This window comes from Manis javanica, chromosome 11 (genome assembly GCF_040802235.1).
Source record: "Manis javanica isolate MJ-LG chromosome 11, MJ_LKY, whole genome shotgun sequence".
Taxonomy (NCBI): Eukaryota; Metazoa; Chordata; class Mammalia; order Pholidota; family Manidae; genus Manis; species Manis javanica.
The window spans coordinates 72,015,955-72,035,508 of NC_133166.1; the positions used below are offsets into that span (position 1 = coordinate 72,015,955).

The following is a 19,554-nucleotide window of genomic DNA, read 5'->3' on the forward strand; positions in this document are numbered from 1 at the left end:
TATGCTTCAGTCCACTAACTATTGTTTAGTTTCTCTGATGTCAAAATCAGTTACGTTAAAAGCCTTAAGTAGATAATTTATAGAGTAGAATGTTCACTAAACTGATTCTAGTAATTCACAATGTTTTAACTTCATTTTGTTATGATGAGACTATAAATTTGACCTTCAAAATGAGTTGTTTTAAAATGAATCTTCTTTTACTTCATAAGCGGTAGTGAGCCTGCAAACGTGTACCTGGAGAGAGACCCAGTGAAATCTTGGTTCTTAGTTCTGGGACAATGTATGAGAAAAGAATAATGTAGCGCTGCTTGGCTATTAGGATTAGTAATCTATCTTGGGTCCCCATAGAGCTGGTGTGGTGTTTTCATTTCTGTGTCATTTGCTGCAAAAATGAGGTAGCGCTAATATCTTACTGCAAATATTAAGGTAACTCAGAATTAGGGCTTTGCAAAAAATCACAAGTTTCTGACTTGGAAACGCAATGTGCATTTCTGTAGCTCAGATTTCCACCAGGGCAAATTCAATGACAATGACCACAACTGGGTGTCAGACCTTGTTCTCAGGAAAGGTTCTGTCGAACTCATTCATACTGGAATGCAGGATGTAAATGACTGAGGACGCTCAATGTAGTAGGTTGTTTTTTTTTTTGGATTGCAAAGTATTTAATAATTTTTTTTACAGCATGCATAATTTCAGACTGGTGGTTAATTAGGAATTACTTCAATACTTGCAAACCCATTTGCCTCAGGATTTAGTCATAATGCACGAATCTAAGTCAATAAAATTAAAGAACAGCAACAGCTCATCTAATCCTTTACATTCCTTCGTGATCAGCAAGATGCATAAAATAATGCCTTAAAGGGTTAAAATAGATCGATGTGTAAAACGTGAATTTCTTTCTAAAGCAACATTTCTAAGGATATATTTAAACCAAAGGTCCAACTTATAGAAGCAAAATTCTTAATTGAGGCTGCCTCTATTTTTAGCCATTTGCCACTAAGCTCCTTTAAAAATGTTATATTCCCCAACAAAGAGTGTTTTTTGCTTTTTCGTTTTTTTTACCACGTTTGGAGATGGTGGAATACTTGGAGATGTCACGTGTATACAGCTGGCATTTTGCCTAAGATCAACTTGTTTTAAGATAATCTTTTGTTACATTTTTATTTACTAGGGAGTACTTGTAGCATTCAAGATTAAGTCTGGGTTATTTGTTTGATCAATAACTGAGATGTATTTGAGAGCTGAAATTCTGGATAAATTTTCACCAGCATTATTTCTTTTAGCAAATTGAAAAATTGGGGCTTAATTCCAAATAATAAACACATTAGTAAATAGTAAGCCTCGTAAAAGAAAAACCATATTTTGTTCCTGTTCAAAAGACTAAAACCTTTGTTTGAAAGAATGGTAGCATGAACTTTCACTCAACTACTCCTCGTTTAATGTGGAAAAAGAGACAAAATATGCTGAGGGAATAGAACTGCATAGTTAAACGCGACAGTTCCGACATACGTGGAGACATCTCGGTTTTGACAATGACTTCTCCAAGCCACCCAGGCTTTAATGCCGTGTGGATCACTGACAACCCTCTTTGCACAGGTAACGGCTTGAATGATGTCATCTTTCAGCAAAGCGCTGCAGGGTATGTGACCGGCGTTAACTGATCTTGGGGTTTTGCCATCCTCACACCAGTAGCGGCTGTTGATCTGAAGTTGATCTGAAATACCCCGTTATCAGTGCTTTAGCTTGGACGATTGTAGTTTGTAGCCCGTGTGTGATAGTTACTTTCCCATTTGATCAAACATATCCCTAGATCTGCCCATTAATATTCTTAGCCTCTGCTGCAGCATCAGGAGTTTAATCATACTTCAAAATACCATGTTTTCTTTGTTTGCTGACTTAACCTTGTAGAATTCTCCTGAGAAAAGGAGACACAATTTTGTTCTAATCTGGTTGAAAAGCCACAGCTGCATCTTACTTTATGACAAATTGACTTTCATCACTTTGCATCTGGGCATCTACTTCTTAATGGTCATTTCGTCGGTCCGGGTGCTGGGAGGGGGCAGGGCGCGGACTCCTAGCTCTGACCCGGGTAGGAGACCCTACTCGGCGCCGACGGCCTCTGTGGCTGTGCCTACAAGGCCTCTCTCCGGCCCAAACCTTGGGAAAAGGTTGTTTTTTTTTTTAAGTAGAAACATGTATGTTTTGTATTTATAGCTGAGAAAACAAGGGCTCTTGTACCTGAAGCAGAGCTATAAATGAAAAAGCCTATTTATTATTATAATGTATAGTTCTTTTAAAATAGAAACTCAAATTTACCTAGTAAGGCTAACCTAGTACTCTGGTTAAGAAGTACTTTGATTAAAACCACACTGAACTTCAATGGATGGCTATACATTTTCGACCTCAAAGGAAGAAAACCAAATAACCGAAAATGATAATTTGATGTCAAAAAAGTCTCAGGATCCGTCACAGATTCGGAGTTAATGCTGTGATGATGCAGCATTTTGGAGGCCCATTAACGGCAGACGCGGGCAGGTGCGGCGATACCTCGGCGAGGGAAGCAGGGACCAGCTCTGCCCACGCTCGCAGCGCCTCCCTACCCGCGCCCCCTCCTAGCAGCGCCCCGGGCCCGCCACCCCTTTTCACGACCCGGACCGCGAGCTGCGGTAGCCTCGCCCCGCCCGCTCCACAGCCCAGGTCGGGGTCCGCGAGGACAGCCGTGGCCCAGACAAAAGGAGCGCAGAGGCTCCGGGAGGCCCGACGTGGGAAGGCCGCACCGTCTCCGTCAGCGGCGCCTCTATCCCAGCCGCGCGTTTCCAGCTACCGCCACGAAGACTTATTGTTTTCTTTGCACCTTTTTTACTATCTCTTAGGTTACGCCGCCTGACCGCCCAGACTTTGTGCAGTGGGTTGCGGGGATCCGCGGCGGGAAAGGCCGGCAGGAACGGGTGAGGACTGGGAAGCACCGGGGGGAGGGCGGGGCCACCAGCGCCTGGTGGCGGCGATAACAACAAACGAGCACAGCTGCGGGCACTGCAAGGTGCGGCCGCGGGGGCGGGCGGGAAGGAGCGGGGCAGGGCGGACACGCCACAGCGCACGACCAACCCATAGCGCCAGGGACGATTCAAAAGCTCGGAGGGCCAATGGGAGCGCTGAAAGTCTGTGGGGGGCGGGGCAGGGCGGGCCCGGGAGGCGCGCGCCCGGGCCGCGGGGTCGCTGGGCGCGAGGGCGCGCGGAACCGCCGCCGGATGCTGCTGGGAGACCATCCCGGAGCCGTTCGCGTTCCCAGCGCAGCCGGCGCAGGTGAGCTCCCGCCCCGCCCGCCCGCTCGCTCGCACTGCGCGGCCGGCTTCCGAGGGGCCGGGGTCCCTGGCAGTACCTCTGCCACCTCGTGCCGTGTCCCCCGGCTGTCGCAGCCAGGCTGCTGCGCATCGGGGCTGCGGCTGAGTCGCGGTGCCCTCCGCGCGTGCCTGCCGGGTGGAGTCCCGTGGGCGGGGATCTGCGGCCGGGACCTGCGGCTTGGGCCCGCCGCCGCTGACAGAGTTAGGACTGGTGCGCCGGCAGCCGAAGTGGGAGGCAGGCGGGAAGCCCGAGACGGCGCCGCGGTGGTGCCTGCGGTCCGGGCCGGCAGGATCGGCGGTCTCGGGCGTCCCAGCGGCTCAGGGGTCTCGGGGCCATTCCCCGCTGGCCGCCGGCGTTCCCGCGCTCTCGAAGCGGGTGGTGAGACCAGCGGGCGCGCTCCTGCGGAAGGCAAGTCCTGCTTTCTCACCTCACAGTGACACCTTCCAGCCGGATGAAGGGGCCCTGGGAGAGCCCTGGCTGCAGGCGCCCCCACGGCCGCTGCCCGACCCTGGGTGTCGCCCCCGCGGAGACCGCCTGTGCGGAGGTCCCCTTAGGCTGAGGCGGCCGCGCTCGGGCGTCTTAAAGGCGAGTAGGGGCAGAAGTGCGCGGCCCGGAGCCCCGCGTGCCGGCAAGACCGGGTCCGAGGCAGGCGGGTGGCCAGCGTGGAGGGCTTTCTGGAAGGCACCGGGGTAGGAGGGCTTGGTGTCCCCTTGAGGTACCCACCGGCCGCCCCGCTACTGCAACGGGAGCGCGGGGACCGCGGGCCGGGGTGCCCACTAGACCGGCTCACACTTCGTCGGAGCTTCCCTTTCTTCACGGAAACGTGAAGGGAAGGTGACCAGAGACCTCGGTCGCGCTGTGATCAGGGCGAAGCAGCTTTCAGCTGTGTTGATCAGTAGTAACGTAGAACGCTGGAGCTACCTTGAGAGGGTTCCAAGGCTCGTGGAAGCCGAAGGTGACAAGCCTGTGGCTTGATGGAGAAAAGCCGGAGGGGCCCCAGCTCTCCACTGCTTCTGGGGAATGAGGAATGTGTTCTGCAGAGAAATTTGTTCTTTACACACTTGGCTAAAACATCCCTTCTAAGGAAGGCCTGTCCATGTGTCTGCTGACCTCATAGGTTTGTGCATATGTGTGCGGCGTCGGCTCCAACCCTGGCTGGTGCACTCCTGCAGAAGGCGTGTTAGGATGTGACTGCAGAATGTGGTCAGGTGCCACAGTTGTGCGGTCATCTTGTGCAAAGTGAGGGTGCATAGGATGTTGATGGCTTCATGTTTTGGAGCATCTGTATATAAGACAGTGGCCCTCCAAGGAGTGTGCTGTTCATTTTTTTCCTTTTACAGCCTTCATGAAAAATACCTATCAAGTCACAGTTCTTAATTTTTTAAAATTAAGCTTAGAAACCTAACATATCCACCAGGTATTTTAATTTGTTTAACCCAAAATAGTTAATTGGTAACAAAAAGATGCCAGTAAATTTTCAAAAATGTACAGAATCTACTCAAGGCCTTTTAAAAACTTCAGATAGCTCCCAAGTCCTGAGGGAGTGTTCCAAAAGTTTATAAAGAATTGTTGAGACTTGAACAGCCTTTTCATGTGGGAAGATATAATTCCCTTCTTTCAGACCTGGTTGACCAGTATTGAAGAACTGGTATCGAAACAGGTTTGATTTTAGGGGGCCCAGGGAGAAGGAGGGGCACAAGAGAAGAGAGAAGAAGGGCACATTTCCTTCCTCTTTCTTAGTATTGGGAGGCTCAGAGCTAAATGTTGAAATAGATAAAGCTTGCTGCTGCCACCTTCCTTCTCTGGTCCCCTCCATGTCCCTAGGTGTTCACTGCCCCTGCTTTCCAAGCCCCTCAGGTGACCTCTCAGCCAGGTGTGACTTCATCCCCAGAGCTTCTGGACTCCTCTTCCCCCTACTCCCCCCTCCCGAGATGCTATCAGGTAGGTGATGGGAAGAAAGCTGTCTCTACCCTAATGTGTGAGTGGATGGACATCCTTTAATCGCTAGATAAGTAGCTGTGTTTTCTTTCATCTGCCAACCTAACTACTATCTTTCTACACCAGCGAAGTTTGTTAACTTTTTTTCAGGAGATTAACAGTGAAGAAGCATGGTGCTTATGAGATTTTTTCAGGAGGGATGGGGTAAATCTAACTTTCTCCTTTCTGAACTCCATAGAATCTTCCAAAGTATTTAAACGTTATTATTGGTGTATAATCAGCTCCTGATAGGAGCCAGGTGAGGAATATATATTTGTAGGTCCATATAATATATCAGGAATTGCTTAGTTGGTAAGATGAAGATGATGTAGGGAGAATTTTTCTGTCATACTGTCTGCTTCTTAGACTAGACCTAGTTAGCCAGCTAGTCTTGGAGAAGGTCAGAAGCTCTGGTTTTGTTGTGTGGAAATGTGAATCTGCTGGGCAGGGGAGGGGGAAGCATTGCTGTTTTAAGAGCTGGGAGCGCCCAGCATTCAGTTGATGTTTGGAGAAGGGTGGCCCCATGTGATTTGCAATCCCTACAGCTTGCTTGTGGCTTCTTAGGAGTGTTGTTTATACAGGTCTTTCTGGGCCACATTTTGGTTCAGTGGAAAAGAATGTTATAACTGGGGGCTGACTTCTGATTTAGGCTTGAGAGAGATGAGGTAGGGTGAAGGCCAGGTACGTGCTCGCCCAGGTATGTCTTTGGCAGAGCTCTTGGTGTGCAATTGGGACTTTGGCTCTAAGACTGGAAAGCTTTATGAAAGAACCCCAAATCAGCTATTCTCTATAAATTTGGAATTGCTTTTCTCCCCTTTGTTGGGTTATTACACATGTAATTGTAATGTTAATTACACATCTTTCATTTTCCCAGTCTGTTTCATAGTTTGTTTTAATAAAGTTTATTTTAAATATTTAAAAAATATTTGTAAAAAATTAAACACATTTTTAAAGCCTTTGTAAGATCATATCCATGTGTAAATAAAAAAATGCATCCTTTGAGAGACTGTGCCTTGCTGACCAGCAAGAAATATGGTTGCTGTAGGTGGGTGGCTCTTTACACAGTTTTCTTTATTATTGTGTTTTTCCTCCTTCAACAATAGTGTTTTACAGCAATAATAGTATAACCCCTTTCCAGTTTCTGGACCTGATTTCAGTGCCTGCGTGGGGTGGGGTGGGGTGGGGTGGGGTGGTGGTTGGGGTCTTCTCACACATACCACTGCAACTCTCAAACACCAGCAGGGTGTCTGAGAACTCAGTGTTGACACTATCTGCCTGGGGGCAGCACCAGATTCTCCAGGTTAAGGGCTCTGTCTCTTTCAAGCCTACAAGCAGTTACCTGTGCCTCTGAACTACCGGCTACAGACTGGAGGTTCCCACAACCTCCCTGTTAGGTTGGATTGCTGGAGCAGCTCACGGTTCAGGAAGAGACTTAAATTTACCAGTTTAATAAAGAATACAAGTTAACAGCCAAATAAAGAGATATAGAGGGCAAGATCCCAAATAAAGGAGCTTCTATCCTCATGGGGCTTGGGGCCAGTCTCGGTGGCAAAGGGACACATTCTGGCATGTAAAAGCTCTCCCAACAGAAGCAGTATCCCACCGAGGGATGCTCTTCTCACAGGGTTTTGTGAGGGCTTCATTGCATAGTCATGATTGACTGAATCATTGGCCACTGGCTGATTCAACTTCTATCCCCTGCCCTTGGGTGGGGGCCAAAGTCTCATTAACATGACAAGACACCCATTCCACCTTTAAGGCTCTGCAGTGTTTTCGGAAGTGTGGATGAAGACCACGTATACCTGGGAAATAAGAATGACCAAATATGTATTTCTTATTACTCATTATACGGCAGCTGTCATAATCAGTGTCAAATTGTATGGCAGTGGCTCAGTCATCACATATGAAGTGATTTCGGATGAGAAATGATATAGCAGAAGGAACAACCTCTGTATTGTCCTGCCATTTCGTGCAATCCATTTTTATGCCCATGGACAAAACAGTTAACATCTTTAAGCTTTAGTTTCTCATCTTTTTTAAAATAAAGGGTTGGCACCCTCTCCCCTGGAGGTCTTTCTATCCCTAAAATACTGACCAGTTAATTTTGGATAGGAGTATTTTATTGTTTGATCTGTGAGAAAGGACAAATTTAAATACACATACATTGACTTCATTTTTTTTTCTTTGAAACGATTCAGACTAATTTTCAAAAATGCCAAGTAGGAAATTTGCTGATGGTGAAGTGGTAAGGGGTCGATGGCCTGGGAGCTCACTTTATTATGAAGTGGAAATTCTGAGCCATGACAGTGGCTCCCAGCTTTACACCGTAAGATACAAAGATGGAACCGAACTTGAACTGAAAGAGAATGATGTCAAGGTAAGCTCTCTTTCAGTTTACCAGTCTGTACAGTAGCGGGAAGTAACCATACATGTGGGTTTTAAGTGAAGAGTAGCCAGTTCGAGCTGTGTGGCACAGGGTCAGGCCTCTGCTTTGGGTCAGCACTGTTTTGGCTCCAGGAGTCTGAATGAGGCCCAGCACCCTGGTCCCGAGAGCTGAGTCTACTGAGGAAGACAGATACTCACATGGGGCATCTGCCCCGCTTCCATATCGGGTGGGGGAGCCCAGTGAGCTCTGCGAAGGGCTGGTCTTCAGGGAAGCTTTCAGAGGTGGTGACACCTGAGCTGAGTGCTGAGCCTGGACAGGAAGAACTCAGGTGACAGGAAGAACTCTGCAGAGGGCAGCCTGCCAAAGCCAGCCAAATGCTGGGTAGGGTGTGGTGGGCGAGGGCCAAGGGAGAGCTAAAAAAGCTGAACTGGATGGGTTTGGGCTTCCTGACACCAAGGATTTCAACAGAATGACAGTAATTAGATTTGAGTCTGGCCCAGGGCTCCTCAGCCTATCTGGTCAGGGCCTTTGGCTTTAAAATATCTGAGCCATGGTATATAGGTACATATGCAAAATATCTTAAAAATGAATTACTAGACAAAAAAAAGACAAGATTCAACAGACATAAAATTACTTTGTCAAAATGCTATAAAAATTTCTCCACCCTGTTCTCAGTTTCATCCCTTGTCGCACACCATAACAGCTCTTGAGCCATAGCCTGTGGACCAGTTTGGGTGCTCTGTAACAGAGTTGTTGACTAGACGGACAGATAGTATTTTAGGCTTTATAGGCAGTTTCTGCACTGGGAGAGTAGCTCTAGGCTATCTGGTAGGGAATGAACAAGGCTGTTCCAGTAAAACTTTATTTATGGGTACTGAAATCTGAATTTCAGATAATTGTCACCTGTCACAAAGTTTAATTCATCTTTTTCATTTTGTTTGTAGTTATTTAAAAGAAATTAAGCCATTCTTAGCTCCCAGCCAGGTGGGAGGTATTTGGCCTGGAGGCATTTTGCCTATAGCTGGTCAAAAAATGCCAGGAGGAGTGGTTTAGAGAGGTGGCTGGCAGGGTAAGACTGCCAAGTCTTCCCACTTATTTGCATGATGTGCCTGTGTGTTGTTCAGAGTGACACTGTGGGACTCATTTTCTTGCCATTGTGTGCTGATTTCTTCTGTCCCATCCTCAGTTTTACTCAATGGTAACTCTTAATGTACGCGTGATTGGAAAAAGTACAGCTAATTGGTTTGGACACATTGTTTCATGGTAATACCTTCAAGGAAGGATTAGGAGTGGAAAGGCTGCATTTGCCGGTGAGGGATCAGCCATCATTGCAGCATCCGTCCTAGGCCTCCTCTGAGCCATTTTCGGATCCACTAATTGCCAGGAGGCTTCAGAGTCCATGGGGAGTTGCTGCCTCTACTGGCAGGGGTCTGCCTGCATCATTAGGACTTGTGGTAAAGCTCTCCTGCCTTCTCCCCCTCCCCTCTCTAGCCTTTAACTTCCTTTAGGCAAAGGAAAAGTGGCTCCCTGTCCAGTTCGTCCTCCAGACGCCGGGGGAGTAGGTCAAGGTCGCGCTCCAGGTCCCCTGGCCGGCAGCCTAAAAGTTCCCGCAGATCTGCCTCAGCTTCGCACCAAGCCGACATTAAGGAGGCCAGGAAGGACTTGTTGGAAGTTAAACTGACTCCACTGGTGTTGGTACGTGCACATGCCTTGGAGAGATCTTTATCCTTATACAGATCCAAATGTTTGGTCCAAAATGCAGTCTTCCCTTTATGTATATATTTACTGAAATTATTTTTAGTAAATAATACTAAAGTATCAGTGAAACATTAGATCTAAGGTGATCACTTTGAAAGATTACATAAAAAAGGGATGTTTGGAAGAGTAGAAAGCCTACTGCTTTTAAATACCAATGAAGAACAATGTTCTTAAGTTTCAAGAGTGTTGTTTAATATTGTGATTTAAAAAAGAGCAGTGTTTACAATTGAAATAAACACATTGTAGGTTGGACTAAAAATTTTTAGTCTTCATAGTGTACAAAAGTTCATGTATAAAATAATTACAAGACAGGCAAAAACACATTCTTGCTCTCAGCATCTTTATACTTGATCACTTACCCTATTCAAAGATGGTAGTTTTAATGGACTTACTTTCAAAGTCCAAGCTTGGAAATACCAGGATATGTGGAACCTATAGGACCTCGAATAATGAATATTTTATATAGTGGGCCACATAGAAATCATTTTAAGTACAAAGAATTGAATAAATTTCATCTCTTATTCTCTCCATTTAATATTACCTCTTTTCTGGATAAAATACACACAGATTTTTAATAACCTTAAAAATGGGATTATGTACATACTGTTGTAATCAGATTTTTAAATTTTTAAATATTGGGAAAAGTCTTTTCCATTGTATTTTTCTGTATCATTTTTGTTGTATGGTATTGTTTGGCTATAACAAAAGTTATAGAGATGTAATTGTTAAAATAAGCTCCTGTATAGATAGACATTTAGCTTTTTTCTTCCTAAAATATCACTACTATAAATAGATATTCTTATACAGCATTACAGATTTGAGGTTTTTAATATGTTTTGCCACATTTCTTCAAGGAGGTTTATACCAGTACTGATAGTGTATGAATGCCCATTTTCTCACTGAGTGTTCTATTCTGATATGATCATCACAGGTTTTCAACGCACCATTTTCTCATGCACTCTGATAATTACTAGTGAGTTTGAACATTCTGCCTGCCTGTTCGTGGCTCTGGTTCTCTGTGACTCAGGTTAAGGACCAGATGCTGCATGCTGCTTCTGGCACATTTTCATTTTTAGCATTTAATGACCATTTTGTTTTTTTGGTGTAACCTCTTTACAGTCTGGTGACCCAAGAGCCAGAGGCTGGCTTTGCTCCTCAACAGTATAGCCCTGGGCCCACTGTGCACCTTCCAGGAAACTGAGGGTGGTGTGTGCATGGGAAGAGCATACCCAGGCTGCACATGGCTTTGAACATCATGTTATTCTTGTCCTTGTTTATTCCTAATTGTGACCTTCTGCATTAATTGCTTTCCTGTGTAAATAGTCTGTTAATTTGCTGTTAGTTCCGTGCAGGGTCGGCTGACTAGCTGTGTTACAGGGTTAATTTGTGGCTACTGTAGATTGTCTATCAGACATCTGAAACCTGAGGGTGTAGTGTTTAGGTAGGCCCATTGCTTCTGAGCAGCTCATTGGCACTTTAGTCAGCCTAAGGTTTTGTGGGATGTAATTGTTGCTTTGATTTGAACTGGAGTTTGATACTAGGTCAGTGCTGTCCTGCATTATATTGTGAGTTGGCCTGCCAAAGAATAGCCTTGCATTTTAAATTTGCTTTCCTACTGTTGGCTTATTAGTGTTAATTTGTCAGTGACTTATAAGGGAGCAAAGTGATAGATTTCAGCCATGCATTGCCTAATGAATCCATTTACGCTGAAATATTTCCCCTGTCCAGTCTAATAAGAAATTCCCTCCTCTGTGTGAAGAGAATGAAACTGAGGTGAGGAAAGGGGCAGAAGGAGAGGAAACTTAAGGTTAAATAAAAACCAGGCAGCATGAAATTTAGAAAAGAGGCAATTTGTACATCACTAGCAATATTCCCTAGTAATAAGTACCCACTATTCACTATTTTCCCATTATTGGCTCTTTTGGGGTAGTAAATATCTTTTCCTTGTAGTGAACTAGTTGACCAATTTTTACTTCAGCTAATTCATAGCAAATATTTTTAGAATATTTGTCACTGAACAATGAAGTAGAAACATTCAGTTTTAATTATGTTTAAAGATGAAAGTTCTTATATAGAAATCTATACTGTAAAATCCAATCTTAAGATTGGGAAATTCTAGTCAATTTTATTCTTTTTCCTTTTTGACAAAGGTAGGCTGAAATTACTCAGAATTAAAGCTGTGAAAATCTTTGTTTTATAGCTTGATTTCACAATAGCAAATTTTTACCATCATGTTCTTTTTTAGTAAGGTAGGATTCTTGTGGCTAAATGCTTTTTATATTCTTCAATTTAGAAGCCATTTGGAAATAGCATCCACAGATACAATGGGGAGTCGGAGCACATAGAGAGGAATGACATACCTCACAAAAAAACACAGGTACAGAAGTCTTTATTTTCATCTCGGGTAATTTTTTTGTTAAAGTGGCTTTCTCTGGAGAATCACATTGAAAACCACAATCTTTCTTAGTATCTTTTTAAAAATTTTGTCCTTAAATTAAGACATAATTTAACATATTTATTTTTATTAGTATACAGCTATATTAATATGCTGAATTAGTTAATGTGGTTGCATTAGTGATCGTTTATTGATTACAGATATTTAATAATTTTTATTTTTTGATTAGGAAAAATTCCATGCATCACAAGAAAGTAGTTATATACCTACACAGTATAGCCTTCGTCCAAGAAGAGAAGAGATCAAATTAAAAGAAATAGATTCTAAGGAAGAAGAAATTGTTACAAAAGGACCTCCATCACGGAAGACCTTTGAAGTGACAGCCCCGAAGACAAAGGACTTAGAGTTTGGAGGGTTACCTGGTAGGCAGTGGAGCGGGGCTTAGGCATGAGGGCAGGGTGAGCAAGCTGTGGCTGGGATGAGGTGCAAAGCCTCTGAGGAATTCAACGTGAGGTGGGAGCAGCTCTGGGGACTGTCACGGTGTGGCTTTGGTGGACAGAGGAGCTGTCTATAGGAAGGATGGTGCAGGATTAGGGGGTGGAAATCTGCTGGTCATCAACCTGAGGTGCCAGGGATTGGCCTTGATGGTACCCGTGTGTGCAAAATGGGGTCGCGGATTCTGTCCTACCCACCAGATTATGCAGGTCAAAATCTGAAGCACGGCTCACATGCTTTGCAGTTTCTAAGTTAAGACTGTTGACTGGCTGGTGTGTTAAAGAAGGTGTCAGCATCACTAACAATCTACACATGTTGCATGAATACTGTGAGAAACTCAGGGATATGAAGTGTTTTGTAAGATTAGACTGGTAATTTTTAGATGTTCTTATCTTCAATTTGCTGGAATTTCAACATAGTTTCTCCCAAAGTGGCTGCTTTTGAAGTGTTCCAGAGCTTGGTTTCTTAGTGGAATTTAGCTGATCAGCATTGGGTGTCTGCTCCTTCACTACCTTAATACCCGTGGCTGCTTGTCCCATGGACGTGACAGCTGGAGATTAGGTGTTTGGGGTGGTGCATTAGAAATTAGTTTCAAATAGCTAGCCAGACTTAGGTTCTACCCTTAAAAAACTCAAAATGAATTTTGAAGGAAAGCTAAAGAAACTGGGCTGAAAAATGGAACCTTGAGTGTTCACTAATTGTTTTCAGGTGTGTTTCTCATCATGCTGGGCCTGCCCGCTGTCGTCTTCCTGTTGCTGTTGATGAGTAAACAGAGAGACCCCAGTCTTCTGAACTTTCCTCCTCCTTTGCCAGCATTGAGTGATTTATGGGAAGCCAGAGTGTTTGGGGCCTACCTCCTCTGGTTTTTCCTTCAGGTTCTGTTCTACCTACTGCCGGTTGGGAAGGTAAGTGTTGCTAGGCCGCAGGCCACAGTGAGACTTTACTCCCCTCTCTTCCACATTTACATAAAGAAATTTACAGTAGTTTTATGTTAAAAGTTGTCCTTGGTTGTAACTACCAAAACTTACTCACTTTGTTAAGCCATTCCTCTTGTATCCCATACCACTTGCTTATTAAATGGAACTTCAGAAATCAGATTGAAGTTTCTTTGTAACTTTACAAACCAAATAGAAAAGAATGAGCTATTTTGCAAAATGGCCTGGCTAATGGTAGACGTTGCAGAAAAAAAACATTCCCCCTCAGTCTATGTCAATTCAGATGCAAAATTTTAAACTATCAGTTGGTAAGCTGCTGAGCTCAGTGGTGTGGGCTATTGTATCTTTACCTTTTTTCTTAATATGGTATTTTCTCATTTTCATCTTTTTTTTTCTTTTTAATTCTTTTTATTTTATTTATTTATTTTATTTTGGTATCATTAATCTACAATTACATGAAGAACATTATGATTACTAGGCTCCCCCCTTCATCAAGTCCCCCCAACATACCCCTTCACAGTCACTGTCCGTCAGTGTAGTAAGATGCTGTAAAAACACTACTTGTCTTCTCTGTGTTGCACAGCCCTCCCCATGCCCCACCCGACACTATACATGCTAATCGTAATGCCCCCTTTCTTTTTCCCCGCCCTTGTCCCTCCCTTCCCATCCATTGTCCCCAGTCCCTTTTCCTTTGGTGACTATTAGTCCATTCTTGGGTTCTGTGATTCTACTGCTGTTTTGTTCCTTCAGTTTTCCTTTTTTCTTATACTCCACATATGAGTGAAATCATTTGGTACTTGTCTTTCTCCACCTGGCTTCTTTCACTGAGCATAAGACCCTCTAGCTCCATCCATGTTGTTGCAAATGGTAGGATCTGTTTTTTTCTTATGACTGAGTAATATTCCATTGTGTATATGTACCACATCTTCTTTATCCATTCATCTACTGATGGACACTTAGGTTACTTCCATTTCTTGGCTATTGTAAATAGTACTGCGATAAACATAGGGGTGCATCTGTCTTTTTCAAACTGGAGTGCTGCATTCTTAGGGTAAATTCCTAGAAGTGGAATTCCTGGGTCAAATGGTATTTCTATTTTGAGCTTTTTGAGGAACCTCCATACTGCTTTCCACAATGTTTGAACTAATTTACATTCCCACCAGCAGTGTAGGAGGGTTCCCCTTTCTCCACAACCTCGCCAGCATTTGTTATTGTTTGTCTTTTCGATGATGGTGATCCTTACTGGTGTGAGGTGATATCTCATTGTGGTTTTAATTTGCATTTCTCTGATGATTAGCGATGTGGAGCATCTTTTCGTGTGCCTGTTGGCCATCTGAATTTCTTCTTTGGAGAAGTGTCTGTTCAGCTCCTCATCCCATTTTTTAATTGACTTATTTGCTTTTTGTTTGTTGAGGTGGTGAGCTCTATATATATTTTGGATGTCAACCCTTTATCGGATCTGTCATTTATGAATATATTCTCCCATACTGTAGGATACCTTTTTGTTCTATTAATGGTGTCCTTTGCTGTACAGAAGCTTTTCAGCTTGATATAGTCCCACTTGTTCAGTTTTGCTTTTGTTTCCCTTGCCCGGGGAGATATGTTCATGAAGAAGTCACTCATGTTTATGTCCAAGAGATTTTTGCCTATGTTTTTTTCTAAGAGTTTTATGGTTTCATGACTTACATTCAGGTCTTTGATCCATTTCGAATTTACTTTTGTGTATGGGGTTAGACAGTGATCCAGTTTCATTCTCTTACATGTAGCTGTCCAGTTTTGCCAGCACCATCTGTTGAAGAGACTGTCATTTCCCCATTGTATGTCCATGGCTCCTTTATCCTATATTAATTGGCCATATATGTTTGGGTTAATGTTTGGAGTCTCTATTCTGTTCCACTGGTCTGTGGCTCTGTTCTTGTGCCAGTACCAAATTGTCTTGATTACTGTGCCTTTGTAGTAGATCTTGAAGTTGAGGAGTGAGATCCCCCCCCACTTTATTCTTCCTTTTCAGGATTGCTTTGGCTATTCGGGGTCTTTGGTGGTTCCATATGAATTTTTGAACTATTTGTTCCAGTTCATTGAAGAATGCTGTTGGTAATTTGATAGGGATTGCATCAAATCTGTATATTGCTTTGGGCAGGATGGCCATTTTGACGATATTAATTCTTTCTAGCCAGGAGCATTGGATGAGGTTCCATTTGTTAGTGTCCTCTTAAATTTCTCTTAAGAGTGTCTTGTAGTTTTCAGAATATAGGTGTTTCACTTTCTTGGTTAGGTTTATTCCTAGGTATTTTATTCTTTTGATGCTATTTTGAATGGAATTGTTTTCCTGATTTCTCTTTCTATTAGTTCATTGTTAGTGTATAGGAAAGCCACAGATTTCTGTGTGTTAATTCTGTATCCTGCAACTTTGCTGAATTCCAGTATTAGTTCTGGTAGTTTTGGAGTGGAGTCTTTAGGGTTTTTTATGTACAATATCATGTCATCTGCAAATAGTGACAGTTTGACTTCTTCTTTACCATTCTAAATTCCTTGTATTTCTTTGTTTTGTCTAATTGCCGTGACTAAGACCTCCAGTACTATGTTGAATAACAGTGGGGACAGTGGGCATCCCTGTCTTGTTCCCGATCTCAGAGGAAAAGCTTTCAGCCTCTCACTGTTCAGTATGATGTTAGCTGTGGGTTTATCATATATGGCCTTTATTATATTGAGGTACTTGTCCTCTATGCCAATTTTGTTGAGATTTTTTTATCATGAATGGATGTTGAATTTTGTCGAATGCTTCTTCAGCATCTATGGAGATGATCATGTGGTTTTTGTCCTTTTTGTTGATGTGGTGGATGATGTTGATGGATTTTTGGATGTTGTACCATCCTTGCATCCCTGGATGAATCCCACTTGGTCATGGTGTATGATCCTTTTGATGTATTTTTGAACTCGGTTTGCTAATATTTTGTTGAGTATTTTTGCATCTACGTTCATCAGGGATATTGGTCTGTAATTTTCTTTTTTGGTGGGGTCTTTGGCTGGTTTTGGTATTAGGGTGATGTTGGCTTCATAGAATGAGTTTGGGAGTATTCCCTCTTCTTCTATTTTTTGGAAAACTTTAAGGAGAATGGGTATTATGTCTTCTCTGTATGTCTGATAAAATTCTGAGGTAAAATCCATCTGGCCCGGGGGTTTTTTTCTTGGGTAGTATTTTGATTGCCACTTCAGTTTTGTTGCTGGTAATTGGTCTGTTTAGATTTTCTGTTTCTTTCTGGGTCAGTCTTGGAAGGTTGTATTTTTCTAGGAAGTTGTCCATTTCTTCTAGGTTTTCCAGCTTGTTAGCATATAAGTTTTCATAGTATTCTCTAATAATTCTTTGTATTTCTGTGGGGTCCGTTGTGATGTTTCCTTTCTTGTTTCTGATTCTGTTGATGTGTGTTGACTGTCTTTTTCTCTTAATAAGTCTGGCTAGAGGCTTATCTATTTTGTTTATTCTCTCAAAGAACCAGCTCTTGGTTTCATTGATTTTTTTCTATTGTTTTATTCTTCTCAATTTTATTTATTCTCTGATCTTTATTATGTCCCTCTGTCTGCTAACCTTAGGCCTCATTTGTTCTTCTTTTTCCAATTTCGCTATCTGTGACATTAGACTATTCATTTGGGATTGTTCTTCCTTCTTTAAATATGCCTGGATTGCTATATACTTTCTTCTTAAGACTGCTTTTGCGGCATCCCACAGAAGTTGGGGCTTTGTGTTGTTGTTGTCATTTGTTTCCATGTATTACTGGGTCTCCATTTTAATTTGGTCGTTGATCCATTGATTACTTAGGAGCATGTTGTTAAACCTCCATGTGTTTGTGAGCCTATTTGCTTTCTTTGTTCAATTTAGTTCTAGTTTTATACCTTTGTGGTCTGAAAAGTTGGTTGGTCGGATTTCAATGTTTGGGAATTTACTGAGGCTCTTTTTGTGGCCTAGTATGTGGTCTATTCTGGAGAATGTTCCATGTGTACTTGAGAAGAATGTGTATCCTGTTGCTTTTGGATTTAGAGTTCCTTAGATGTCTATTAGGTCCATCTGTTCTAGTGTGTTGTTCAGTGCCTCTGTGTCCTTCCTTATTTTCTGTCTGGTGGATCTGTCCTTTGTAGTGAGTGGTGTGTTAAAGTCTCCCATAATGAATGCATTCCATTCTATTTCCTCCTTTAATTCTGTTAGTATTTGTTTCACATATATTGGTGCTCCTGTATTGGGTGCATATATGTTTATAATGGTTATATCCTCTTGTTGGACTGAGCCCTTTATCATTATGTAATGTCCTTCTTTATCTCTTGTTACTTTCTTTGTTTTGAAGTCTATTTTGTCTGATACTAGTATTGCAACACCTGCTTTTTTCTCCCTGTTGTTTGCATGAAATATCTTTCTCCATCCCTTGACTTTTAATCTGTGCATGTCTTTGGGTTTGAGGTGAGTCTCTTGTAAGCAGCATATAGATGGGTCTTGCTTTTTTATCCATTCTATTACTCTGTGTCTTTTGATTGGTGCATTCAGTCCATTTACATTTAGGGTGATTATTGAAAGATATGTACTTATTGCCATTGCAGGCTTTAGATTCGTGGTTACCAAAGGTTCAAGATTAGCTTCTTTACTACCTTACTAACTTAACTCTCTTATTGAGCTATTATAAACACAGTCTGATGATTATTTCTCTCCCTTCTTATTCCTCCTCCTCCATTCTTCATATGTTGGGTGTTTTGTTCGTGCTGTTTTTAGGAGTGCTCCCATCTAGAGCAGTCCCTCTAAAATACCCTGTAGAGGTGGTTTGTGGCAGACAAATTCCCTCAACCTTTGCTCACCTGGGAATTGTTTAATCCATCCTTCATATTTAAATGATAATCGTGCTGGATAAAGTATCCTTGGTTCAAGGCCCTTCTGTTTCATTGCATTAAATATGTCATGCCATTCTCTTCTGGCCTGTAAGATTTCTGTTGAGAAGTCTGATGATAGTCTGATGGCTTTTCCTTTGTAGGCAACCTTTTTTCTCTCTGTGGCTGCCTTTAATATTCTGTCTTTGTCCTTGATCTTTGCCATTTTAATTATTATATGTCTTGGTGTTGTCCTCTTTGGGTCCTTCTGTTGGGATTTCTGTGTGCTTCCGTAGTCTGAGCAACTATTTCCTTCCCTAGTTTGGGGAAGATCTGAGCAGTTATTTCTTCAAAGATACTTTCTATGCCTTTTTCTCTCTGTTCTTCTTATGGTACCCCTGTAATGCAGATATTGTTCCTTTTGGATTGGTCACACAGTTCTCTTAATATTCTTTCATTCCTGGAGGTCCTTTTATCTCTCTCTGTGTCAGCTTCTATGCGTTCCTGTTCTCTGGTTTCTATTCCATCAGTGGCGTCTTGCATCTTATCCATTCTGCTTATAAATCCTTCCAGAGATTGTTTCACTTCTGTAATCTCCCTCCAGACGTCATCCCTTAGCTGTTGTATATTTCTCTTCAGCTCCATAAGCATGTGTATGATTTTTATTTTGAATTCTTTTTCATTAAGACTGGTTAGGTCTATCTCCTTCTCAGGTGTGTCAAATTTTTCTGCCTTTTCATGGCGATAGAGAGAGTTTGCGGAGCTGGCGAAAGTGATGGCTGGGAGAACATCCCTTTTTGTTGGTTTGTGGCCTTCCTCTCCTTGGAGAACAGCGACCTCTAGCAGTTTGTGCTGGGCAGCTGCGTGCAGGCAGGGCTTCTGATTCTTGCCTGGCCACTGTGAAATTTAGCTCCACGTTTGCTGTGGGCGTTGCCTGCCTTGTGCTGCTGCTCCCATATGGCGGATCCACGTCAGAGCCATGTCGGGGGGAAACGGCGGGAGGCTGTTTATCTCCGTGAGGGGCCTCCGAGCTGCCCTGCTGTCCAGGGTTTAGGGTGCCCAGAGTTCCCCGGGATTCTCAGCTGCTTGGCTAAGTGTCCCGGGACGCTTCCGTCCAGCTGTGGGGGCCCTGTCCCTTTAAGACTTTCAAAAAGCACTCGCTTTTCTTTGTCCCAGGGGCGCTGGCTGCAGGGACCTGCTCACAGGTCTTACTGTCCTGTTTCCCTAGTTTCCCGCACCCCACGCACGCACTGTATCTGCACTCTGGTGCGGATGACTAGAGCTGGCTATTTAGCAGTCCTGGTCTCCCTTCGCACCCCGCTCCGACTCCTCTCCTACTGCCGGGAGCTGGGGTGAGGGGCGCTTGGGTCCTTCGAGGCTGTGGCTTGTATCTTACCCCTTTCGTGAGGCGCTGGGTT

At 43.3% G+C, this 19,554-nt stretch overlaps 1 protein-coding gene across 4 annotated transcripts in view; it reads left to right on the forward strand.

Annotated features, from left to right (window-relative positions):
- The first annotated feature begins 3,174 nt into the window (after nucleotides 1-3,174).
- The window catches only part of LBR (lamin B receptor), a 30,250-nt gene continuing 13,870 nt past the window's right edge, over nucleotides 3,175-19,554 (forward strand). For 2 of the 4 annotated variants that reach the window (XM_073216659.1, XM_073216662.1), the window contains exons 1-7: nucleotides 3,175-3,303; nucleotides 5,167-5,283; nucleotides 7,518-7,696; nucleotides 9,197-9,400; nucleotides 11,757-11,840; nucleotides 12,088-12,280; nucleotides 13,062-13,258. In XM_073216659.1, the coding sequence (XP_073072760.1) occupies nucleotides 7,532-7,696; nucleotides 9,197-9,400; nucleotides 11,757-11,840; nucleotides 12,088-12,280; nucleotides 13,062-13,258 (843 nt within the window). In that variant the 5' untranslated portion in view covers nucleotides 3,175-3,303; nucleotides 5,167-5,283; nucleotides 7,518-7,531. The remainder of the gene's footprint in view (nucleotides 3,304-5,166; nucleotides 5,284-7,517; nucleotides 7,697-9,196; nucleotides 9,401-11,756; nucleotides 11,841-12,087; nucleotides 12,281-13,061; nucleotides 13,259-19,554) is intronic. The other 2 variants (XM_073216661.1, XM_073216660.1) reach the window with 2 other exon arrangements.